General features: G+C 31.8%; 1 protein-coding gene across 1 annotated transcript; it reads right to left on the bottom strand.

Annotated features, from left to right (window-relative positions):
* Positions 1-4382: 4382 nt before the first annotated feature.
* Positions 4383-14325, bottom strand: LOC145334654 (caspase-3-like). Its single transcript, XM_080180199.1, has 12 exons — positions 14081-14325; positions 11765-11849; positions 11130-11233; positions 10513-10586; positions 9861-9933; positions 7947-8063; positions 7086-7147; positions 6700-6809; positions 6206-6326; positions 5694-5770; positions 5222-5284; positions 4383-4521 (listed from the first exon to the last, which is right to left on the bottom strand). The coding sequence occupies exons 1-12, from the start codon at positions 14236-14238 to the stop codon at positions 4399-4401; spliced, it is 1167 nt and encodes a 388-aa protein (XP_080036325.1). The 5' UTR covers positions 14239-14325; the 3' UTR covers positions 4383-4398.
* Positions 14326-19808: the final 5483 nt, after the last annotated feature.

The raw sequence follows: 19808 nt of genomic DNA, 5'->3' as shown, positions 1-19808 counted from the left end.
TATTTAAATAATACAGTAAAATCTAAATTTCAAAACTTAGGTGTCAACATATAAAAATGGTTTTAGCGCATTTTTCTTAAAAAATGAATTTTCTGTAATCGACTTTGGGGGGCCAGTACTCCCTCCCTGGTTGAGATATGACCTTCAAACTTTGATATGTTCTAGTACATGTCCCAAATAGTATCTGTATATCTCTATATCTCAACTTTGAAGTGTTTAGCAGCCATTCTTGCAAAAGGTTGATTATTTGAGCATAAGAAAAATACGCTAAAACCATTTTTAGATGTTGACACCTAAGTTTTGAATTTTAGATTTTACTGTACTTTTTAAATAAAAACTGAAATATTTTTTTAGTTGTTCTAATAATTGCCTTAAAAAAACGAAGAAAATAAGCCATTAATCATTAAATTCTGATAACTATAAGTGGGGTAAAATTGCTTTCAAAAAAGTTCTCATAAAAAAAACACACTGTATAAAGTAGTAACATTCCGACCATATTACTGATGAGAATGTGTTCACAATTTGATACAAAAGAGCAGTTACTGTTTCATTCATATAAAGTTTTCTTAGGGTAAAGAAATTATCAAATGCCATGGTAGAGTCAAAGTGACATAAAATAACCTAGGTGTTGAATCGGCTATTTGTTTTGCGCAACTAGATCTCTAAAATAAAATTCCTGTAATAAAATGGTTGATTTTTAACAAAACCAAAACTGTTTTTAAATCTCTGGCTACGAATCATTAATAATATGTACACTGGATTAGAACCGGTTCTCTGCCAAACTGAAAAATCATACATCTCATCGTATTTTAGACAGTTAAGTTTTCTACGAATAGTGAAAAAAGAAAATCATACATCTCATCGTATTATAGACAATTAAGTTTTCTACGAATAGTAAAAAAAGAAAATCATAGTATTAATACTTATTTTTCTATAATTTATCCGTGGAATGCTGTCTATAATACGATGCGAGAAATAACTATTATTCCTTAACTTTCGTCAGAGTTCTTTGCTTTCTAACTATTTAATCTAATTTTTGTTTTTTAGAGAATTTTTAATACATTCATATAAATTTAATTATTTTGTCAAACATTGATTGACACTTTTGGTGACGTTTAGCAAGAATTTTCAATCAATTTATAATAATATACCATAGGCACGTTTTTACATTAAAGTATTCTTATAAAACTTTGTTATTGTATAACAATAAATGTTTAAAAGTACGAGCAAAAGTATACTCCTAGTTAAACAAAAACTCCTTTTTTATGTTAAAAATAGATTTTAAGTTTTTCTTTCCTTTCCTCTACAGACTATTTTTCTCCATGATAAATTCAGATTTTTATTTAAAAGAACGTGTCCTAACTTTTTGTGATTTAAAAAAATAGCTAGTCGGTGCTTGTAGTAAGTAGTAGATGTAAAATGATCCATAGAATTTAGATATGCACTCGTTTTTTTTTGTAAACCTCTTATTTTTGAAGTAATTTAATTTTTTAAAGATTAAGTTGGTTTTATGGTACTAAAACGCAACAAAAAAAGAAGAAAATTGCCATTATGAACAAAAATAGTAAGATCTTTAATTTGACATCTTACTTTTTGAATTCTGTTGAGTAATTATTGAAAAAATCCATTTTGTTGAAGCCCGGTTAATCAAAACTTGGAAGCTTGTCATGAATGAGTTAAACAAAAATCACAAAAATTCTTTGAAAAAATCCTCCAAAAAGATTATTAAAAATCTTTCAAAATAAATTTGAAATAATCTTTTGAAAAATATTATTGCTAAATTTAGAGCTAGGATTGTTTCTTTATTGTTGTCTGTTACTTAAGATATCAAGAACCACTAAACAGTCGGATTAGTTTCTTTGAATAAATACTAGACAGTTTTTTGTTTATACATTAACATCCACAAAAAGAATTTTTCAAACGAACATTAAAACTTGTACAGCATGACCCTCGAAAAAGTATTTTTAAGCATCTGCAGCCCTTATTTCTCAATGAATTATTAAAAAATGCATATGTCCTTGTTCTCTATAGTATTCCACATAAGTAGATATAAAAATATTTTTTTTACCTCCATTAACACCGGAGATTTTTAGTGCTAAAGTTTTGAAATAGTGACTGAGGAAAAAGTAACTTTTAACATGATACGACTTTTTTAGCAAAATTAAGCTAGAAATCCTTTATTTTTTGTTACTAGCAGAAACTTTATACAAAAATGAAATAAAAAATTTAGTTTTTGAGTAAAAAGCATTTTTTACACATATTTTTTGAGTCTTTTTAGTTTAATGATATTTTGAAAAACTTACTTATTAGGCAAAATTGTTTAAGATTAAAAAACCAAATAAATCTCTATGAATATAGCAGGAATATTGTTTTTGTTTCACAATCCTAACTTTAATAACAAAAAAGTTATAAAGAAAATAAAAATAAAACATTATGATTTTTTAGCCTAAAAAGCTTAATTTACCCCTTATTAGATAATTGAGATGTCAGAAAAGTAGGCGGAGCAACTGTCATAATTAATCCTTTTCTATAAATAAGGGTTAATAAATAACCTAAAATTTGCAAATAATCAATTCATTCAGTAGTATTTTTTGCCATTAAAAATTTATATTTTTTGGTGGAATAAAAAAGAAATCTTTAGTTAACTTGTTTTTCTTTGTGTCTCATTATTCAATTGCCAGAAAAACATAATATAACCATCCAAAAAATAAGAGAAACAAAAAAAAATTCTTTTTCTCAGTCACTTTTTCAAAACTTTAGCTCTAAAAATCTCCGGTGTGAATGGAGGTAAAAAAAATATTTTTATATCTACTTACGTGGAATACTATGGAGAACAAGGACACATGCATTTTTTAATAATTCATTGAGAAATAAGGGCTGCAGATGCTTAAAATACTTTTTCGAGGGTCATGCTGTAGATTATCAAAACTGAAAAAGTAGAATATAAATGTAAGTTATTTGAATATATGATACTGTTTAAGGAATACTTACATACAAGATTACAGATATGCTTTGCTTGTAACAATATGCTATTGTATATACCGTAAAAGGTTAAAATCAACATGCTTAATCGACGCACGGACACTCTGGTAACGATTATAGAGTAAAGAAAGAAAAAATTACTTTTATTTTTTTTAATGTCTAAAAATACGAGAATTGAAACTAGATAGATATATTTGTGTTACCAAAAACAAATCTTTTTTCAACTCTTAATTAAAAACAAGCAAACTGGAAAAATCTTAGCAATCTACTCTTTGACATTTAGTTTTTTTCTACCCTGGATTGTAAACCAAATTAAATTTTATGTTGTTGAGATTTTTCTACATAAAATGTCTGTTTAAACAATGATTTTGCAATATTTTATATCATCTTTGAACAAACAGAATAATAAGTTTTTTATCTAAATTCATAATTTTATTTGTCACATCTAATGGTAACAATAAAAATATTATAAATAATCACATATAAATCAATCACATTTTAAAAATTAACATTTTACATAAACATTTTAATTGGTTCAAAAATTAAGAAGACTTTTAAAAGCAAAGTATTGTCGGCTACGCCACTGGAGGCCTCTAGGGTGGGAGAGTAGGGAGACGAATAGACGCTCCCCAATTTTTGAGGTGGGGGGGATTTAGGGGCGATTCCTTGGAAGGGTTGTGGTACCATCCCCTGGAAGAACTATGAGAAGCTATACTGTAAAGGCAAACCATATAAGTTTAGAGGTTAGCAAGATAATTCGGTACAGTCAGAAAGGAACACACAATTAAGATCCTGTTCAGTGAGTAAGGGAGGGGACAATGGGATTAGGCAATCAATTCAATTAAAGAGTATTTGCTAAAAGACCTTGAAATCCAGATTAATCCAGAAAATATGGAGGAAATTATAAAGGGAGAGTTAATACAATACAGAAAACTATAAAATAAGAAGAAAGTTCCAAGAAAAAAGTATTCATTTGAAAATTATATTACCAGCACATCAGACTGGCGTAACCATTTTGTAATTAATAACTAGAAAAATCTCCCTGAAATCCATGCAACCCATAGCCCCATAACCCAAAATTTAATTGGATTGTTAGATTGTTTATTAAACAAATATCACAATAAAGTTTTTATCTATGAAATGATATTTTCTGGAGAGAAAACAATTGTTAAAACCAGCCACATCATAACAAATTAAGTTTATTGATACTTGTCTGCAATATTCATAACTAACAAACGAGTTAGCGCGCTAGTACCCAAAGTCAGTAAAATATGCTAAATTCTTGCACATTCCCTTTAAGCCAGTACCCAAAGTCTGAGACTCCTAAAAATTGAATATTCGATCCATTGTCCCCTCCCTTACTCCCTGCATCCTGTTCATTTTATATAAGGATAGATAGAAAATCAGAATAATAATCTATTTATGTTTTAGCATAACTTTGTTAGTAAGAGTTGAGTAGATGAAGGGTATTTGTTTCTTCTGATTATACTCTTTGTAGGAGGAGCTACTCTCATACTCTCGTGCTATTACTCTAGACACCTAAAAGATACATCCGTATAATAAATTTAAAAAATCTCTGTCTGTGTAGAACCGATATAGTTCTCCTTCACAGTAAAAATTTATACTGGTCTAGGGAAGGTTAAACACTGTTTTGGGGTAGGGTATCTTCATCCTACAAGAGAAATGGCTTCTAGAAAAATTTCCACCATCCTTTTCAATTTGCCCTACCCCCCATTACCTTAACTGTCCATAGAGTCTCTAGGGCCGCGAGTATTATATAAAGTATTTATTTGCCTGTAGCTTAAGATTAGGATAACTATTGAGTTCTCCATTTAATTTAGGGAGGCATGATATAGGGATGGTTTTGAGCCAATTTTGTTTTATGATTTAAGTCTTGGGATAGTTTTAAGTCATTCTACTAACCTTTCCTACCCCTTCGAATATAGAGCTCTCAAATGCAAGGGGCAAAGTCTTATTATACAAAGTATTAAGGTTTTTATGTTGATCCGTTAAGATCTCGCCAACAACTGAACTGAATGAGTTCATCCCTACAGGGATGCTTCATATAGGATGGTTTTAGGCTATTTTACTGCCCTTTCTCCCCTAGATGTAGCCATTAGCAACTTTTATTGGAAGTTCATGAGAGAAAAAAGCCCTAAACCTGACAAGTAAATTTTATATCTATTGATTCTGATATCTGCAGATACCTACACACGACAACTTTCTAAATGAAAATTACCTTTGTTAGAATAGTTAGGAGATCATATTTGTATGCATTCACAAGCAGGCTTGCTCCAAGCACCTGAAATAAAACATTTAATACACTTTTAAATAGTCCAAAAATTATTTATTATATGTAAACCAAACATGTGAGGTAACAAAATATTTTTATTTGGATTTGAAAAAAAGTGGGCATGGAACATTTTTGGGATAATGAAATTCAGTATAAAACTTGTTGACCCTCCCCCTTTATTTGTAAAATAAATTGAAAACAAACAGTTGTGGGGGGGGGGGGTTGAGAGTTTTTTTTTTTTTTCTTCTTTAAGTCAAGATTGGTTAGGTTTTATAAGGTACTGGGTAGCCCCTAAGGGTTAGGCTTTAGAAATACTAATAAACTACACATCCCCACTTATTTTCGAGAAGGGGGGGGGGGGTGTGCTCTACAGGTACTTTGTGAGAAAGAATCAGTATTTTTTGTACTGTATCTATACCTGGATGAACCAAGACCCTTGAACAGTATTTCTCCAGCTGTAGAATCCATTCACTGTGCTGTGAGCAATCAGAAAATCTATAAAAATTCAAGTTAAAAATTTTAACAACCATCCGATTTTCCCAGGACTACAACAGGATATTAAAATTTAAATTATTTTGGTACCCGAAGTTTTACAAGCACACTCATTTTGGTACTTTTATCAAATTCATTTGGTTGGTATTAACTAGCAGGGTCCAAACTTTTAAAACTTATTTTAAACGAAAAAAGGGTACCTTTTGTTTACCATCATTGGGTATTTACATCAATTTATTGTCCATTGTCTGATCCCTTAAGAAACCTGATTTTCTTAAATAACACATTAAGCCTTAAGGGGATACAAAGGACCAAGATTAAACTCAATATAATATCTTAGCCAGTATCACAATTTAAATTTCTGTTATTCGAAAATGAAAATTTCTAGCTTGTTATTGCTGCGATGCTCATGGACACAGTTAGCCTTGTTAATAAAACCTGAATGTAGAGGAGTACGGTAGCTGGCGAATCCGTCAGTCTGAGTGCGACCACCAGACGGCGAATCTGTTTCGTCAATTTTCACCTCAACTCCGTGGTCAAGGTTGCTGCCCTGACAAGCCTAGAATTTCAAATATGAATGAATATAGTTTTTTTTGCATGTTTCCCCCATTGTGCTTTTTTACCCTTATTTACATTTTTTTTCGAAAATAAGAAAGGGGGTTTCACTATTCTATGGGCACTTTAAGGCGAAAAATGAGTGTTTTTCCCCAGCCAAATCTATAGCCTAAAACTTTTCGTAGTGCAATAAGGAGTTTTTAAGAGAATAGTGAACGTTTATGAAATCTTACTTGACTTTATCAATTGATAGAAAACAACGATGACAACATCCAAGTAATATTTGATATTTAACATATTTACAAAAATCATTAAAAAAACAGACAAAGTTTATTATACAGAAGCATCGCTACAAAGAGGAAACTGTACTAATTAACCTGAATAAAAAACATCTTTGGTTTTCCCGCCAAATCTTCGCACATATCAGCTGTGAAATTCTCCCAGAGTCTGCTGGTTGGGTAGGGCTTGTCGTACCCGTACACAATGCCTAACCAAAAAAGCTTGTTATTATTCTTAAATCTTACACATATTGATATTGTATATATTCTAGTAGTGAGGCACATTTTTACTGTAAATATTGGCAGGTAAAAGTAAAACAACACGTCGCTTAAGTTATGGTATGAAAACTCCTGTAGAATAATTAATGCCAAAAAAGTCATGTTTATAATTGGAATGCTTAGATTTAACTTCCCCCCGCCAATAAAAATCTATACTCCATGTTAGGGGATACAAAGGGGTTGCACGCGTGTGTGTAAATTGTTACCTTCATTGCCATGGCTAAGTACTATAACTGCCAACATATCTGAGTGTCTGTGGTCTTCAAATCTTAACAAATATTTACATGATTAAGATATCAATAAAAATTAATAATGTAGAATTTTTTTTTAATTTTTAAAGCCCCTAGTTATAAGCCCCTTTAGGTTCCAAGAGGGCTCTCTAACCCTTACTTAACCTACCCTTTCATTAAAGAAGACTACAAAATATTTGCTTTCATTAAAAAATGAAATGCTGTAAAAAATGATAAAGTGAATAAGACAGCCTTGGTATTTTTTTTTTACTTTAAAGGAACCTTGGAAAAGGATTCTCATTGCTCATGTTAAAAACTTTGAAATTTAACTACGTAGCCTAGAAACAAAATTATAAGCTTATTTTTGTCATGCATTTAGGTTGCCAGTAACTAATTATATTTTGAAAATAAAAATACCAATTTTTATAGTCAAAATCATTTAAAAAATTAAGTTTATTAAGTTATCCCTGCGTAACTCTTCCAAACCTTACTTAACCAATTGTATTCAAATTTGTTGAAAAACTGCTCAAATACAGGATATTGTTTAAGAACATACTTAAATTTTGGTCTTGATTATAGAGATGCTTCGCTTATAACATTTTACTTTGTTGTCATGGGAATCAGTATTCCAAAAATCAGATCAATCGGATAATTATATTTTGGTAACGATTATAGAGTTGGTAAGCCTTCTAAATCGTACCTAATTACTACAGGAATAACCATGCAAAGTTTTAAGCTGATATGACAATTCTTATATGTCTAAATGAACAAAAAAAAGTATCCGTTGAAGGAGTGACCGACACTAATTATAGAAAAGCTTTGCTTTTAAAAAAATACCTTGTTCTTTCAAGGGTGTCCAAAATTTCTCCGGTGGTGAGATTTTGATACACCCTGACCTCAAACTGAAGCTTGGAGAAAACGTCAATCATTAGACCTCGGTCTACAGATGATCCTGCAGCGAAGAAAAGGAATATTTCTTTTTTATGAGTGACGCCTTTACTCTATAGTAATGTTTAGTTGATATATTAAAGGAACCTTGTAAGAAATAACACGCTTTAATTGCTGAAAGACTGCCACAAGTAGAATTAATAACCCAAATTTGAAGCTTTCAGCTTCAATAACAAAACAATTCATTTTATCTACAATGAAAATTTTGAAAGATTTTCATTGCTAATAAAAGAAATTACAATATTAAATTACTTCGCCTAGAAGCAAAATTATAACCTTGTCTTTGTCAGAAACTTAGATTGCCGGTAACAGATTACTTTTTTACAATAAAAACACCACTTTTCATAGTCAAAATCTTGGGAAAAAAATTCGGTTTGATATGCGTTTGTAAGCGTAAAATCATAGCAGAAACAAATGAAACTAAATTAAGCTCAGCTGTGATTGGTCATTGAGCTGATTCAGCCTTCTGATTGGCTTCAAATACTACAGTACTCTCTGTACGACGTAAGTTAAACTTAATTTTTTTCAATGATTTTGACTATAAAAATAGGTATTTTTATTTTAGAAATATAATTAGTTACTGGCAACCTAAATTTGTGACAAAAATAAGCTTATAATTTTGTTTCTAGGCTACGTAGTTTAACTTCAAAGTTTTTAACATGAGCATTGAAAATCTTTTAAAATTTTCATTGTACATTAAATGTCATTTTAAAATGCCAACAACTTTTTCGTTATAAAAGCTGAAAGCTTCAAATTTGGGGTATTGGATCTACAGCTTGTGGCAGTCTTTCAGCAGTTAAAGCGTGGTATTTCTTGCAGGGTTCCTTTAACACTTATTGTTTGATTTACAAGATTTGTCTTTAACTCAAAGGGATAAAATTATTAGATGTACCTTAGAAGGCTAGCGGCTACGAGTCTTTAAGCCTCTAAGGGCACATAGGGGAGTAAGTCGACCCCTCCCTTTCTATTTTAGTTGTATGGGGTGGGAAACATTTTTTTAGAAAGGCGATTTTTTTAAGGGTTTCGGTACCCTCTGCCAAAATGGTTAGTAACTTTCCCTGGACCTATGAGAAGCTTTGCTGGTAAAGGCAAACATACCGGTCTAAAAGTTAGCGAGCCAGATAGACATTCTGATACTTTAATCAAAGAATAATACAAATAAAGGAGTAAAAATAATAACTTTTGACGATCAGCGCATACACATTAAGAGATATAAGTTTTCCGGAATTTTAATGTAGGGAGTAGATTTGAAATCTGCATCAAATTTTAAGGATTTTTTATAAAATTCATTTTTTGTATAATTCTTTATCTAAAAGCGGAAATACAAATTAACTTAATTAATTTTGGCATCCGTGATTGGTGGATTTAAAAAATCTGCGCTCTGATTGGATGTCGTACATCATTCAACCAATTAGAGCGCAGGTAGTTTAAAATCCAACTATCCTATTGGTCAAAATTAATTAACTTAAAACGTATTTCCGCTTTTAGATAAAGAATTATACAAAAAACGAATTTTATAAAAAATCCTTAAAATTTGATGCAGATTTCAAATCTACTCCCTACATTAAAATTCCGGAAAACTTATATCTCTTAATACACATACACACACACACATATTCACAGAAGAGACAAAATAACAGACGGACAAATTCTAATCATAAGGAAATTGAAAGAAATAGAAAAAAAAGGAAAAAAACAAAGATCACAATCAAATAAGTTATAAAAGTTTTTAAAGAAACGCGAAAAAAGATATTTTCCCTAGTTACAGAGTAGCTGCGCAACCCTATAAAGTAAAATATTCCTTTTCTCTTTGATAATCCCAGATCTGTATGGAACATATCATTCTCAAATATCAAGCACAGTCCACGTTTCTTTTCTTAATTATTACATTTTTCATTAATTTGTTAATTGAGGCCCAGCAGCGTTTAAACGTTGCTGAATCGTTTCAGGAATCCATATCTAAAGTTTGAAATCGATATGACAATTCTAACATGACTAAATTAACGAATAGAACATATACTAATTATAGAAAAGCTTCACTTTAAAAACCAAAATGAAAATAATTGTTTTTTGATTTTTAATATAAAAAAAAAGTAAGACGCCAAATCAATGCCTTAGAAATTTTAAATAGGGTAATAAAGGACTGTATGTTTGCTTCCTTAAATAGCAAAACCTGATCGATCCATGATTAAACAATATCTTTGTTAACAAGTGGCTACGCCCCTTGGGCTGGAGGAAGTCGACCTCTCCTATTGTCAATTTTAGTTTTAAAAAGAGTAAAAACTTTTTCTTTTGGAGGTTTGGTAGGGGGGGGGGGGGGTTCTAGGAACGACTTCTCTTGGCAGTGTGGTGGTACCATAAAAAAGAGGCCAGGTCCTATGAGAAGCGTATCGGTTGATCGGTTAGCGAGATCCTTCGGTACAGACAAACAGACACAGCTCCTGTTAGATATTACCTTTCATAGAATACAAATCTCCCTCGTCTTGAATTCTAACCAACCGAAGCAGTTTTGCTTCGTCCGATTCTCCTGTTTTTAAATTATTAAAATAACGATATTGGCAGTCCAGGAATAAGGTATAATCAACAAGCAAAATAAATCTAAAATAATATTTGGGGGGCAGATGGAAAGTTCGTCAATTATACTATTTGTTGCCCCCCCCAACGACAGCTGAATAACACGTATAGGTTTTGTTGTTGGTATAAGCTGGTAGTACAAAAACAATAAAAAAAGGATGAAGTAAAAAATCTTGAATATACCAACAGACCTATGAGTTATAAAGCAGGTGTTCAGTGGTCATAAAAACAAATTTATGTTTCTTTTGTAGCACTGACAGACCAAATGACCAAATAAGTTATATAAAAATGTCAGCTGTCATTCTTGAATAACAGCAAATCACATTTCCTCTATTACGCCAAGGGCTGACGGATGGACATACAGATTAAGTGACTTATAGAGTAGCTTCGCTTCCTATTTAACTAATTGTTCAATGTTTTATTTTCACTTTGACAAATTGTGGACAAAATGGCCTGTGTTAACATCGAAATGAAATGAAATCTATTTTTAACTTTCCTAGGATAGGTTCTTCTTTTACTGGCATTGCTTTATGATGATCAAAATGTGGGTGATGATGCTTTTCCTCTTGCTCTGTCTTGTGATGGTTCGTCTGGTGATAAGTCTGAAACAGTGAACGATGATCAAAATGTGTTTAATGATATTACGAAGTTTGATAAGATTAAAAAAGTAAGATATAATTAAGTCTGGTTCACATTCTGCTCTGTCATGTTATGAATTGTCTAATGATATGTTTTAATCAATATAATGGTACTTAGATATTACACCAAATTTTCATTTACTGCTCGCAGCGGGCTAAAATAATGATACCCCACATCAACCCACTTTACCCCGTCTCCTCCCATCCTGGATAAACAAAGTGGCCAATAAAAAAGGTCAATATTAGTAACCAAATTTTCTGCTGTCAATATATCCACGTATTCATTACTCATATAGATTACAGTGGTATATTATAAGCATTAGGGTATTATTGATTCTCTATAATTTGATTATTTATATGAAGAAAGTTAATTTAGATCAAAATGTTTTATCTTCATAAAAATCTAGAAGATATTATTTATTAATCATTTGGCATTAATAATTTTGAAAACAGTTGTTCATGAGGTTCCATATTCCTGGTCCCTGTGAATTTTACCTGGAAGAGATGAGCTAGGCTTCTGGCATCCATCTCATCCTCCTGGTGGACTTCATCTGTCTGGGCTCCCTGCTCTTTAGCATACCTGGAAAGATATATAATAAGATAGATAGATAACTAGCTAGATAAATAGCCTCATCCTTAGGTGGACTTCATCTGTCTGGTCTCCTTGCTCATTAGCATACCTGGATAGACATATAGTTAGATATATAGATAGCTAGACAGATATATAGTGAGATAGATAGATAAATAGATAATTAGTCTCATCCTTCTGTTTGATTTAATATGTCTGGGCCCCTTGCTTTTTAGCATACATAGGTAGATATAGTGATATAGATAGATAGCTAGATAGATATATAGTGAGATAGATAGATAAATAGATAATGTCTCATCCTTCTGTTTGATTTTATATGTCTGGGCCCCTTGCTCTTTAGCATACATAGATAGATAAAGTGATATAGATAGATAGCTAGATAGATAAATAGCCTCATCCTTAGTTGGACTTCATCTGTCTAGGCTCATTGCTCTAGCATACCTAGAATCTAGATAGATATAGTGGGATAGATAGATAGCTAGCTAGATAGTTAGATAGATAATTAAATATGTTGGTTATTAGAAATATTTATTCTAGTGTCTGTGTGTATTGAAGGATCTCATTAACCGCCGAACCGATATGTTTCTCTGGGATATGTTTATAACTATGTATTTTGAGGGAGGGTGTCATCCCAAGAGAATATGTCTTTAGAAAAATGACACACCCCAAAAATAATTTTAGGTGGGGGGGGGGGGGGGTCGACCAGATTTTTTAAAAATTCCAAAGATAATTTTGTCTGTTTTTTTTGTTTTAATTAATTGGAAGGGAGCAAAGAAAATTAAAACTTTGAAAAAATTCAAGCAAGATCCACACGTGGCTAAAACTTAGTTTGAAGTGCCTTTGTCATAAATGACATAAAATTTAAATTTAGGGATGGTTATCTCTTGAAATCTAATGTATGTAATTATGAAATACTCACGTTTTTATAAGCATTTTTCAGCATGGAAAAAATAGATAAATGTTTATTTTTAACGTATCCTTCACCAGTGAAGAAAGGAATAATGACAATAAGATATTAATCTACACATCTTTCTTTTCCCAAAATACCAAAGGAATGACAATAAATACGGAGGATCAATTGAGAAGTAGAGTTTGTCATCAATTGTCCTTTCCCTGAATGCCTAAACCTAACCTATTTTTATTAGCTGTGTTTTTCCTTAACTCAGGGATCTTAAGGGATAAGACAATGGACGATAAATTGATATATATATCCATAAGGATGATACACAAAATCACCCCTTCTGTTGATTGAAATTATTGGTTAACAAATTTGAACACTGCTAGTTTAAAACCACAAATCAAAGTTCGATTAAATTACCCAATGTTTTTGAGCCAACTAATAATATAACGTGTTTAATGCTTATAAAACTTTTGGTACCAGTGTAAATTATAGTCAAATGTCCCCTCCATTCCTGCCATAACCCTATTCTTAACACGACAAACGTAATAATGTTTGTTTAGTCTCTGTACTATTAAAAATAAGTAGTAAGTACAACATTCTTATAAAAATATAATTTTCATATATTCATCATTTTGATTCTCTCCTAATCTATGTTGTGCTTTGCTTTGCAAGGGCCTGTTTGAACAGAAAATAGCCTTAAACCATCAAGAGCTTAGGCATTTGAGAAGTTGGAAAAATAGCCTAAAACCACCACTAGACCAGTAAATATATATACCCTGGAAAGTAGAATCCAATCGGTCCAGTGGTTACCGAGATCTTAAGCTTCAGACGGACGGACAGAAATCATTCTACTTTGTATTATAGATATTTCGGTGAACATGGCACCCTCTTCAGTCTAAATGACATAATTTAAATCATATTCAAAGAAAAACTCTTACTTATAAATTAGATAGATTATTGTCTATGCCAGGGAGGGAGGAGACATTTGCCTGTAAATCATACAAATACCAAAATTTTTTACGTTTTTTTATAAATTAGCTCAAAACTTTTATTGGTTGAAAAATTTAGCCACTGCTTTTCTAAACCGTCCAATCAAGACTTAATAAAGGTACTTTATGTTTTAAGCCAGTAAATGAGAGATTGTGTTTTTAAAACTTTGGGTAACATTATTATTTCCAGTCCAATGTACCTTCCCTCCCTAGTGATGGATGGAGAAAACCCATTTATTCATGAAGGGAGGAAACGTTGAACTGTAACTTTTATAAACTTTTCATGTGCTAGTTTTAATCTATTAAAGTGGTACTTTATTACTTCCAATTACCTGCTTTTAAAGAACTTTACAGTTGAAGGAACAAAAATTTGGCCATCATTGTTTTCATTAGAAGAATCATTTCCCTGATTTTCTTCATCAACTACATTTGAATTAGTGTTATCCTTGTTTTCTATTTGTTCTACATTTTTCTCTTCTTTTGACTCCATTTTAAGCGAAATTTAAAGTACAATCTAAGTATATGTAGTATTTTGTATAAAATTGTTAGCACAAAGCTTTATAACTTGAAAATAACTAATTACTTCAATGTTAAAATCTATCTAATAAAGATATTTTTTCTTATCTCCAAACCACAAATTTCTGCCTTTGTTGAAATGTATATCTTATTTCACAATTGTTACAACATTATAAAAGTTATTCAAGGAAACTTGAGGTGGAGGAAGGGGGTATTAGTTGACCCTACAATATCTATTTAAGTTTCAAAATTAAAGTGAAAAATATAATTTTGGTTGTTTTTTTTCAGGGGCGATTTATCTTGGTATGGTGGTAGTACACTACCCCAAAATAAATTAAAAATCTTCCCTGGACCTTAAAAAGGCTTCAGCTAGAGAACCATATAGGTTCAGTGGGGATCTTAAGCTGCAGACACACAGATGACCTGTAACTTCATCTATAATACAAAGTAGAACGATGTCTGTCTGTCTGTTTGTTGGTAGCAAAGGATCTCGCTAGCCGCTGAACCGATCCGGTTCTCCTTTACATGGTAGCTTCTCATAGGTCCCGGGAAGGTTTATAACTATTTTCTAGGGGGGTGGACATCCCCCCCCAAAAAAAATGAAAAATACCCCCCCAAATTTTTTTTTCTTTTTAAAACAAACATAAAATAGTGGAGTCGACTACTCCCCCCCCCAAAAAAATTTCTGTAATTTTTCTTTCAAATCTAAAATACGTAAAATTAGTTTGATCAAACATCTTGGGGCAAAGCCCCTAGAGGCTAGGGGCGAAGCCGCGAGTAATTATATAAAACTATCAAAACTATATAGGCATTATGTAAACTAATAAAAAGTTTTTAAGGATAATGTCGATTATATGACATTTGATTATATTCCATTGGTTTACAAATTTATTATTTTCTATATGATTTATAAGAGGGTTTGTGTCTGACGTTTGAGTTGACATTATGACCAATGCTATACATTGCTAATAGACTAATCTATAAAAAATTACAAGGATGAAAACATCCATAAAGCGAAGCACTGAAACGGTAGGACAAACGGACATTAACACTTGTATAGTGTCAGAACTGAATAATCGGAATAAAAATGTTAAAAAGAGTTAAAGCAAAATTGTAAGTAAATTTGTTGAAAAACTGCTTGATACAGGATAATAATTATGGACATACATACATTATTAGGACTTGATTATAGAGTTGCTTTGCTTATAACATTATACTCTGTTGTCCCAGGAACCAAAATTCAGATCAATCGGATGATTAGATCACATAAAAAGTTGTTGTTAAAAAAGTAAAAAAATCAACATGTTTAAAATGGACGTACAGACATTTTGGTAATGATTATAGAGTTGCTACGCCTTCTAAATCGTACTTATCTACTAAAGGAATCACCATGCCAAGTTTGAAATCGATAGAACAATTCTAACATGCCTAAATTAACGAAAAAAGCTATCCGTTACGGACGGACGGATGTACGGACGTACGGACGGACCGACCCTGATTATAGAAAAGCATCGCTTTAAAAAAGAATCTACAGAGAGAAGTTGCAAATAATTGTCTTATCTTGTTTTAAATACTTTGAAATTATTAAAGAAATATGTACTTAAGTATGTGTCATCATATAAAAAATCCTATTCCATCATGTAAAATAATGAGGTATTTTGTCTGTATCTTAAACTTTTAAAAACAATTTAGGTTCTCTGAGCTAGAGAAGCTCCATATAGGTTCTGGTATGGTTTTAGGCAATTTTATTATCATATTTAAGTTTTTGATAGTTTTAGGCTATTTCTATGTCCCTTCCTACCCCTTCGAATACACTATTCCAAAATGCTAGCGGTGTAGCCACTATGTAAACTGAATACACTATATATATAAACCTTTTCATTTCCTTTTCATTGCACTACCTTTGTCTGGAAGTCCAGCTGTGCATGGTAATGCGTCTGTTTTGGGTAAGGACATCCCCCCCTGTTCAAACTACTAATATCGGGCACGTTACATAGCAGCAGTAGGGACTAGTTTTAACGTTTTTAGTTATGGCGCGGTTTGTACAAAGCACCTTCTTGGCAACAACGGATGCGCTATCGCAGATTATCCTCAAAATAGTTGCTGCACCCCTAGGCCTAGCCCTAAAATGGGAGCTTGTAAAAAATTTAAGAGGAAAAAAAGTAAAAAGAAGAAAATCCATTTCCCTTTTCTTGGTTTTTCTACCCTCCTTTTAATTAAAAATTACTCAGGTCCTTTATTGCCCTAACCCCTCCCCTATCAAGATCAATTACCCCTGATTTCAGGTAGATTAAGGGGGGGGGGATTCAACAAAGTACCCCCTCTTAAACTGATTAGGATGCCAATGAAAATTATTAACCAATTAAAGTACAAACTAATTTTCTTTTTTAATCAAATAAAACTTCATCAAAGTAAATTTTACCTGATTTTAAAAACTACATAATTAAATCAGGTTATCTATCTTTGATTTTTTAACTGGTGAAATAAAATTATACAAATTTATTTTATAGATTAATTTGCAAAAAGAGATTATTAAAATCATGTTAAACACTTCATGGGCAAATTATAAACTATGTACAAAAAAATTATGTAAAGATGTTAAAAAAATTTAAAAAGAAATGTATACAGCGCATCAAGGTTTTTTTTATAGTTATTTCTCGTATTCATTCGAATCCGGTGGATAGGAACCGGTTCTCGTCCATACGAAAAAACTATGTCTAGCATCGAATTATATCCAGCTTTCTACGAATATAAAAAAGTACAATCATAAGATTAAAACCAGTTTTTTTTAGCCCGTGCCTTTGGCACTTCAGGGCTGAAAAACTGGTTTTAATCTTATAATTGTACATTCTTTCCGCTGTTTATAATACGATGCGAGAAATAACTATTATTGCATCTTATTATATACAGCCTTTCTCGGATAGCCCCCCCCCCAAAAAAAAAAAATATCTGTAATATAATGCTATACATGATTTTTCATTGTGGTTGTGAACCGTTTCTAATCCAGTGGATATTAATCGGTTTCGGAGACATACTGAACAGACGGATATTAGACAGACGTAGAAGTTTTGTTATTTTAGCTAAAGCTATTGAAATTTATTACTTCCTAACTAATGACGTTCATGAGAGGGTTATAAATTAAGGAAAACTCCCATTATTTATTATGTTATATAATGTATGTAGAATATACGCGAATATTAAGATAGGGGGGAAATTGTCAAACATAGACATCGTCTATTGGTCAGTTCGTTCATCCAGTAGGAGGGTATGGTATATGGTAAATGAGGGGATCATTATTTTAGCCAGTAACAAATTTAACCTCATTCGAGTACATGATAATTTGGATCGAGTAAGATTTAAGTAATAATAAATCCATTGGTATTATGTCATTTATATTATACTAGCAGCTTCGCCCCTAGCTTTTAGGGGCTTTTTTCCCCAAGAGGTAATTAAAAAAAAAATTGAAAAAAATTTGGTATTTCTGGTGCTGCCATTTATTTTGATGTAACTGCCTGAAAAAAATTTTTTTTTGGGGGGATTAATCATTTTTTGGGGGGGAGGTGGGGGGTTCCCATGCCCCAAGAAAATAGCTTAAAATCACCACAGGACCAATAGGTATATATCCTGAAGAGTAGAATCTGATCGATTCAGTGGTTATCGAGATCTTAAGGGACGGACGGACAAACATCATTCTACTTTGTATTATAGATAAATAAACAACACTATATCTATACTGCAAAGTAGAACAATGTCCATACGACCGTCCCTTAAGATCTCGCTAACCACTTAATTGATAGGCTGTGGTTTTCAAATAATTCACCTGAATTGTTAGCGCAATGGGGCCGAAGCCCCAGGCGTACACAACTGGTATCAATATTATGATTTTTATCTTAATAATCATGAAAAATTGTCTGTAATACAATTCTAAACATGATTTTTCAGTATTGTTGCGACCCGTTCTAATCCACCGGATATCAATAGGTTTCGAAGCCATACTGAAAACTAAAGATATGTATTTGTAAACATACCAACACAAAAGGCTTGTACAGGATCTTGCTTATTCATATTCATGAATTAATATTGAAAAAGTTCAAAGAGAGAGAAAGAGAGAGAGAGAGAGAGGACAATAGGCTGTTTATTTCACCAGTCCCCAAAGTTTTATAATAACTTTTCCTTGTTCGTTGGCTTAACAAATTTAAGGAATTTTGATTGGTAGGCTCATTAAGTTGAGTGGTTAAACGTTTTAACCACAGATTTTATTCTACAGAAGGGGTAATTTTGTGGAATCATTATTGGGGATATACATCAATTTAACGGCCATTGCCTTTTTCCGTTAGTTCCCTGAGAAATTCTCTTATGAGATAATATAAAGTTTGGATCGCCGCATTTATGGTAAAATTGAGCGACAGGTTTTTCCAAAAAGACAACTGAGAAAAAAAAAATGTTCATAAAAAGAACGGTTTGGTTGTGAGTTAGGGCGAATCTTATTCATTTAGGAACAGACAAACAGACAATGAGAAAAATAGGCGGAAACCTGTAAACCTTACTAAAAAAATGCGGCTGCTTCACCTCAGATTAAAATCCTTTTCAATATATTCTAATAAATGGATTTATCATTACTTGGATCTTACACCAGGTTATTATATGTACTCTTATGAATAAACCTTGTAGATGGCTAAAATACCCCTACTGGATGAACGAACTGACCAATAGATTTTTTCAATGTTAGCAACCTTAATTGAACATAATTTTTTCCCTGTCATAATATCCACGTCTACATTATCTACATCCATTTTCTCTTAATTTCTAATTTATTACTTTCAATTATGCCCTTCTCTGGAAAATATTAATTATGGCTCTAACCACTCTGGAAGAGGACCCAATGGGGAGGGGGGGCAGGCTATGCTCTTTAAAGATTTCAAAACTTAAAACTGTACTATTAAATCTGCGTAGCATTAATAAAGTGCTTTCCAAAAAAGTTCAAATTACTTGTTGCAGACGTTACATATATCTTAAGAAACATATATATAATAAATGTGCCATTCCCTATTAAAAATTTATGCCAACATTAGTCAAGTAAGTATAGTTATTTATAGGCCAAATCTTATAAATTTCCTCGCCTAGCCTACGGGTTTAAGGTTTCCTTAACCTTGCATTATGTATAGGGATATATAAAGGGTGTGCAAAAAAATGCGGACATTTTTTAACTTGAAATTTCGCGGCTTGTGTTACTAGTAGAAAAATGTTACACATACCGTTAGAACCGCTAAGTCTATTTTTTGGAAATAAGAACGATTCCTCTGCTACGTATAGTTACGGAGCTACGTGTTAAAATGTCCCAACTGATGTAAAACTTGACTTGCGAGTAAATTTTAAAATATTACTAAAAATTAGAAAAGATATTTTGCAAAAAGAGATGCCTACATTTTTTAATTTCAAATTGCGCGGCTTGTGTTAATAGTAGAAAAATATTACGCATACCCTTAGAACCGCTATGAACTGTATTTTTTATGAAAAATGTACTCGCAATTCAAGTTTTTAGTC

This window comes from Acartia tonsa, chromosome 12 (genome assembly GCF_053477335.1).
Source record: "Acartia tonsa isolate MP-2025a chromosome 12, ASM5347733v1, whole genome shotgun sequence".
In the NCBI taxonomy this organism is placed as follows: domain Eukaryota; kingdom Metazoa; phylum Arthropoda; class Copepoda; order Calanoida; family Acartiidae; genus Acartia; species Acartia tonsa.
Note: the sequence above shows the minus strand (reverse complement) of the source record. Positions and strands in the feature narration are given on the sequence as shown.

Coding starts and splice junctions, on each gene's coding strand:
- LOC145334654 (XM_080180199.1), bottom strand. CDS start 14,238: ATGGAGTCAAAAGAAGAGAAAAATGTAGAACAAATAGAAAACAAGGAT. Junction 10,587..11,129: donor GTAAAAGAAGAACCTATCCT/AGGAAAGTTAAA, acceptor TAATTTAAAAAC/AGGAGAATCGGACGAAGCAA. Junction 6,810..7,085: donor ACTTAGCCATGGCAATGAAG/GTAACAATTTAC, acceptor TTTTTTGGTTAG/GCATTGTGTACGGGTACGAC.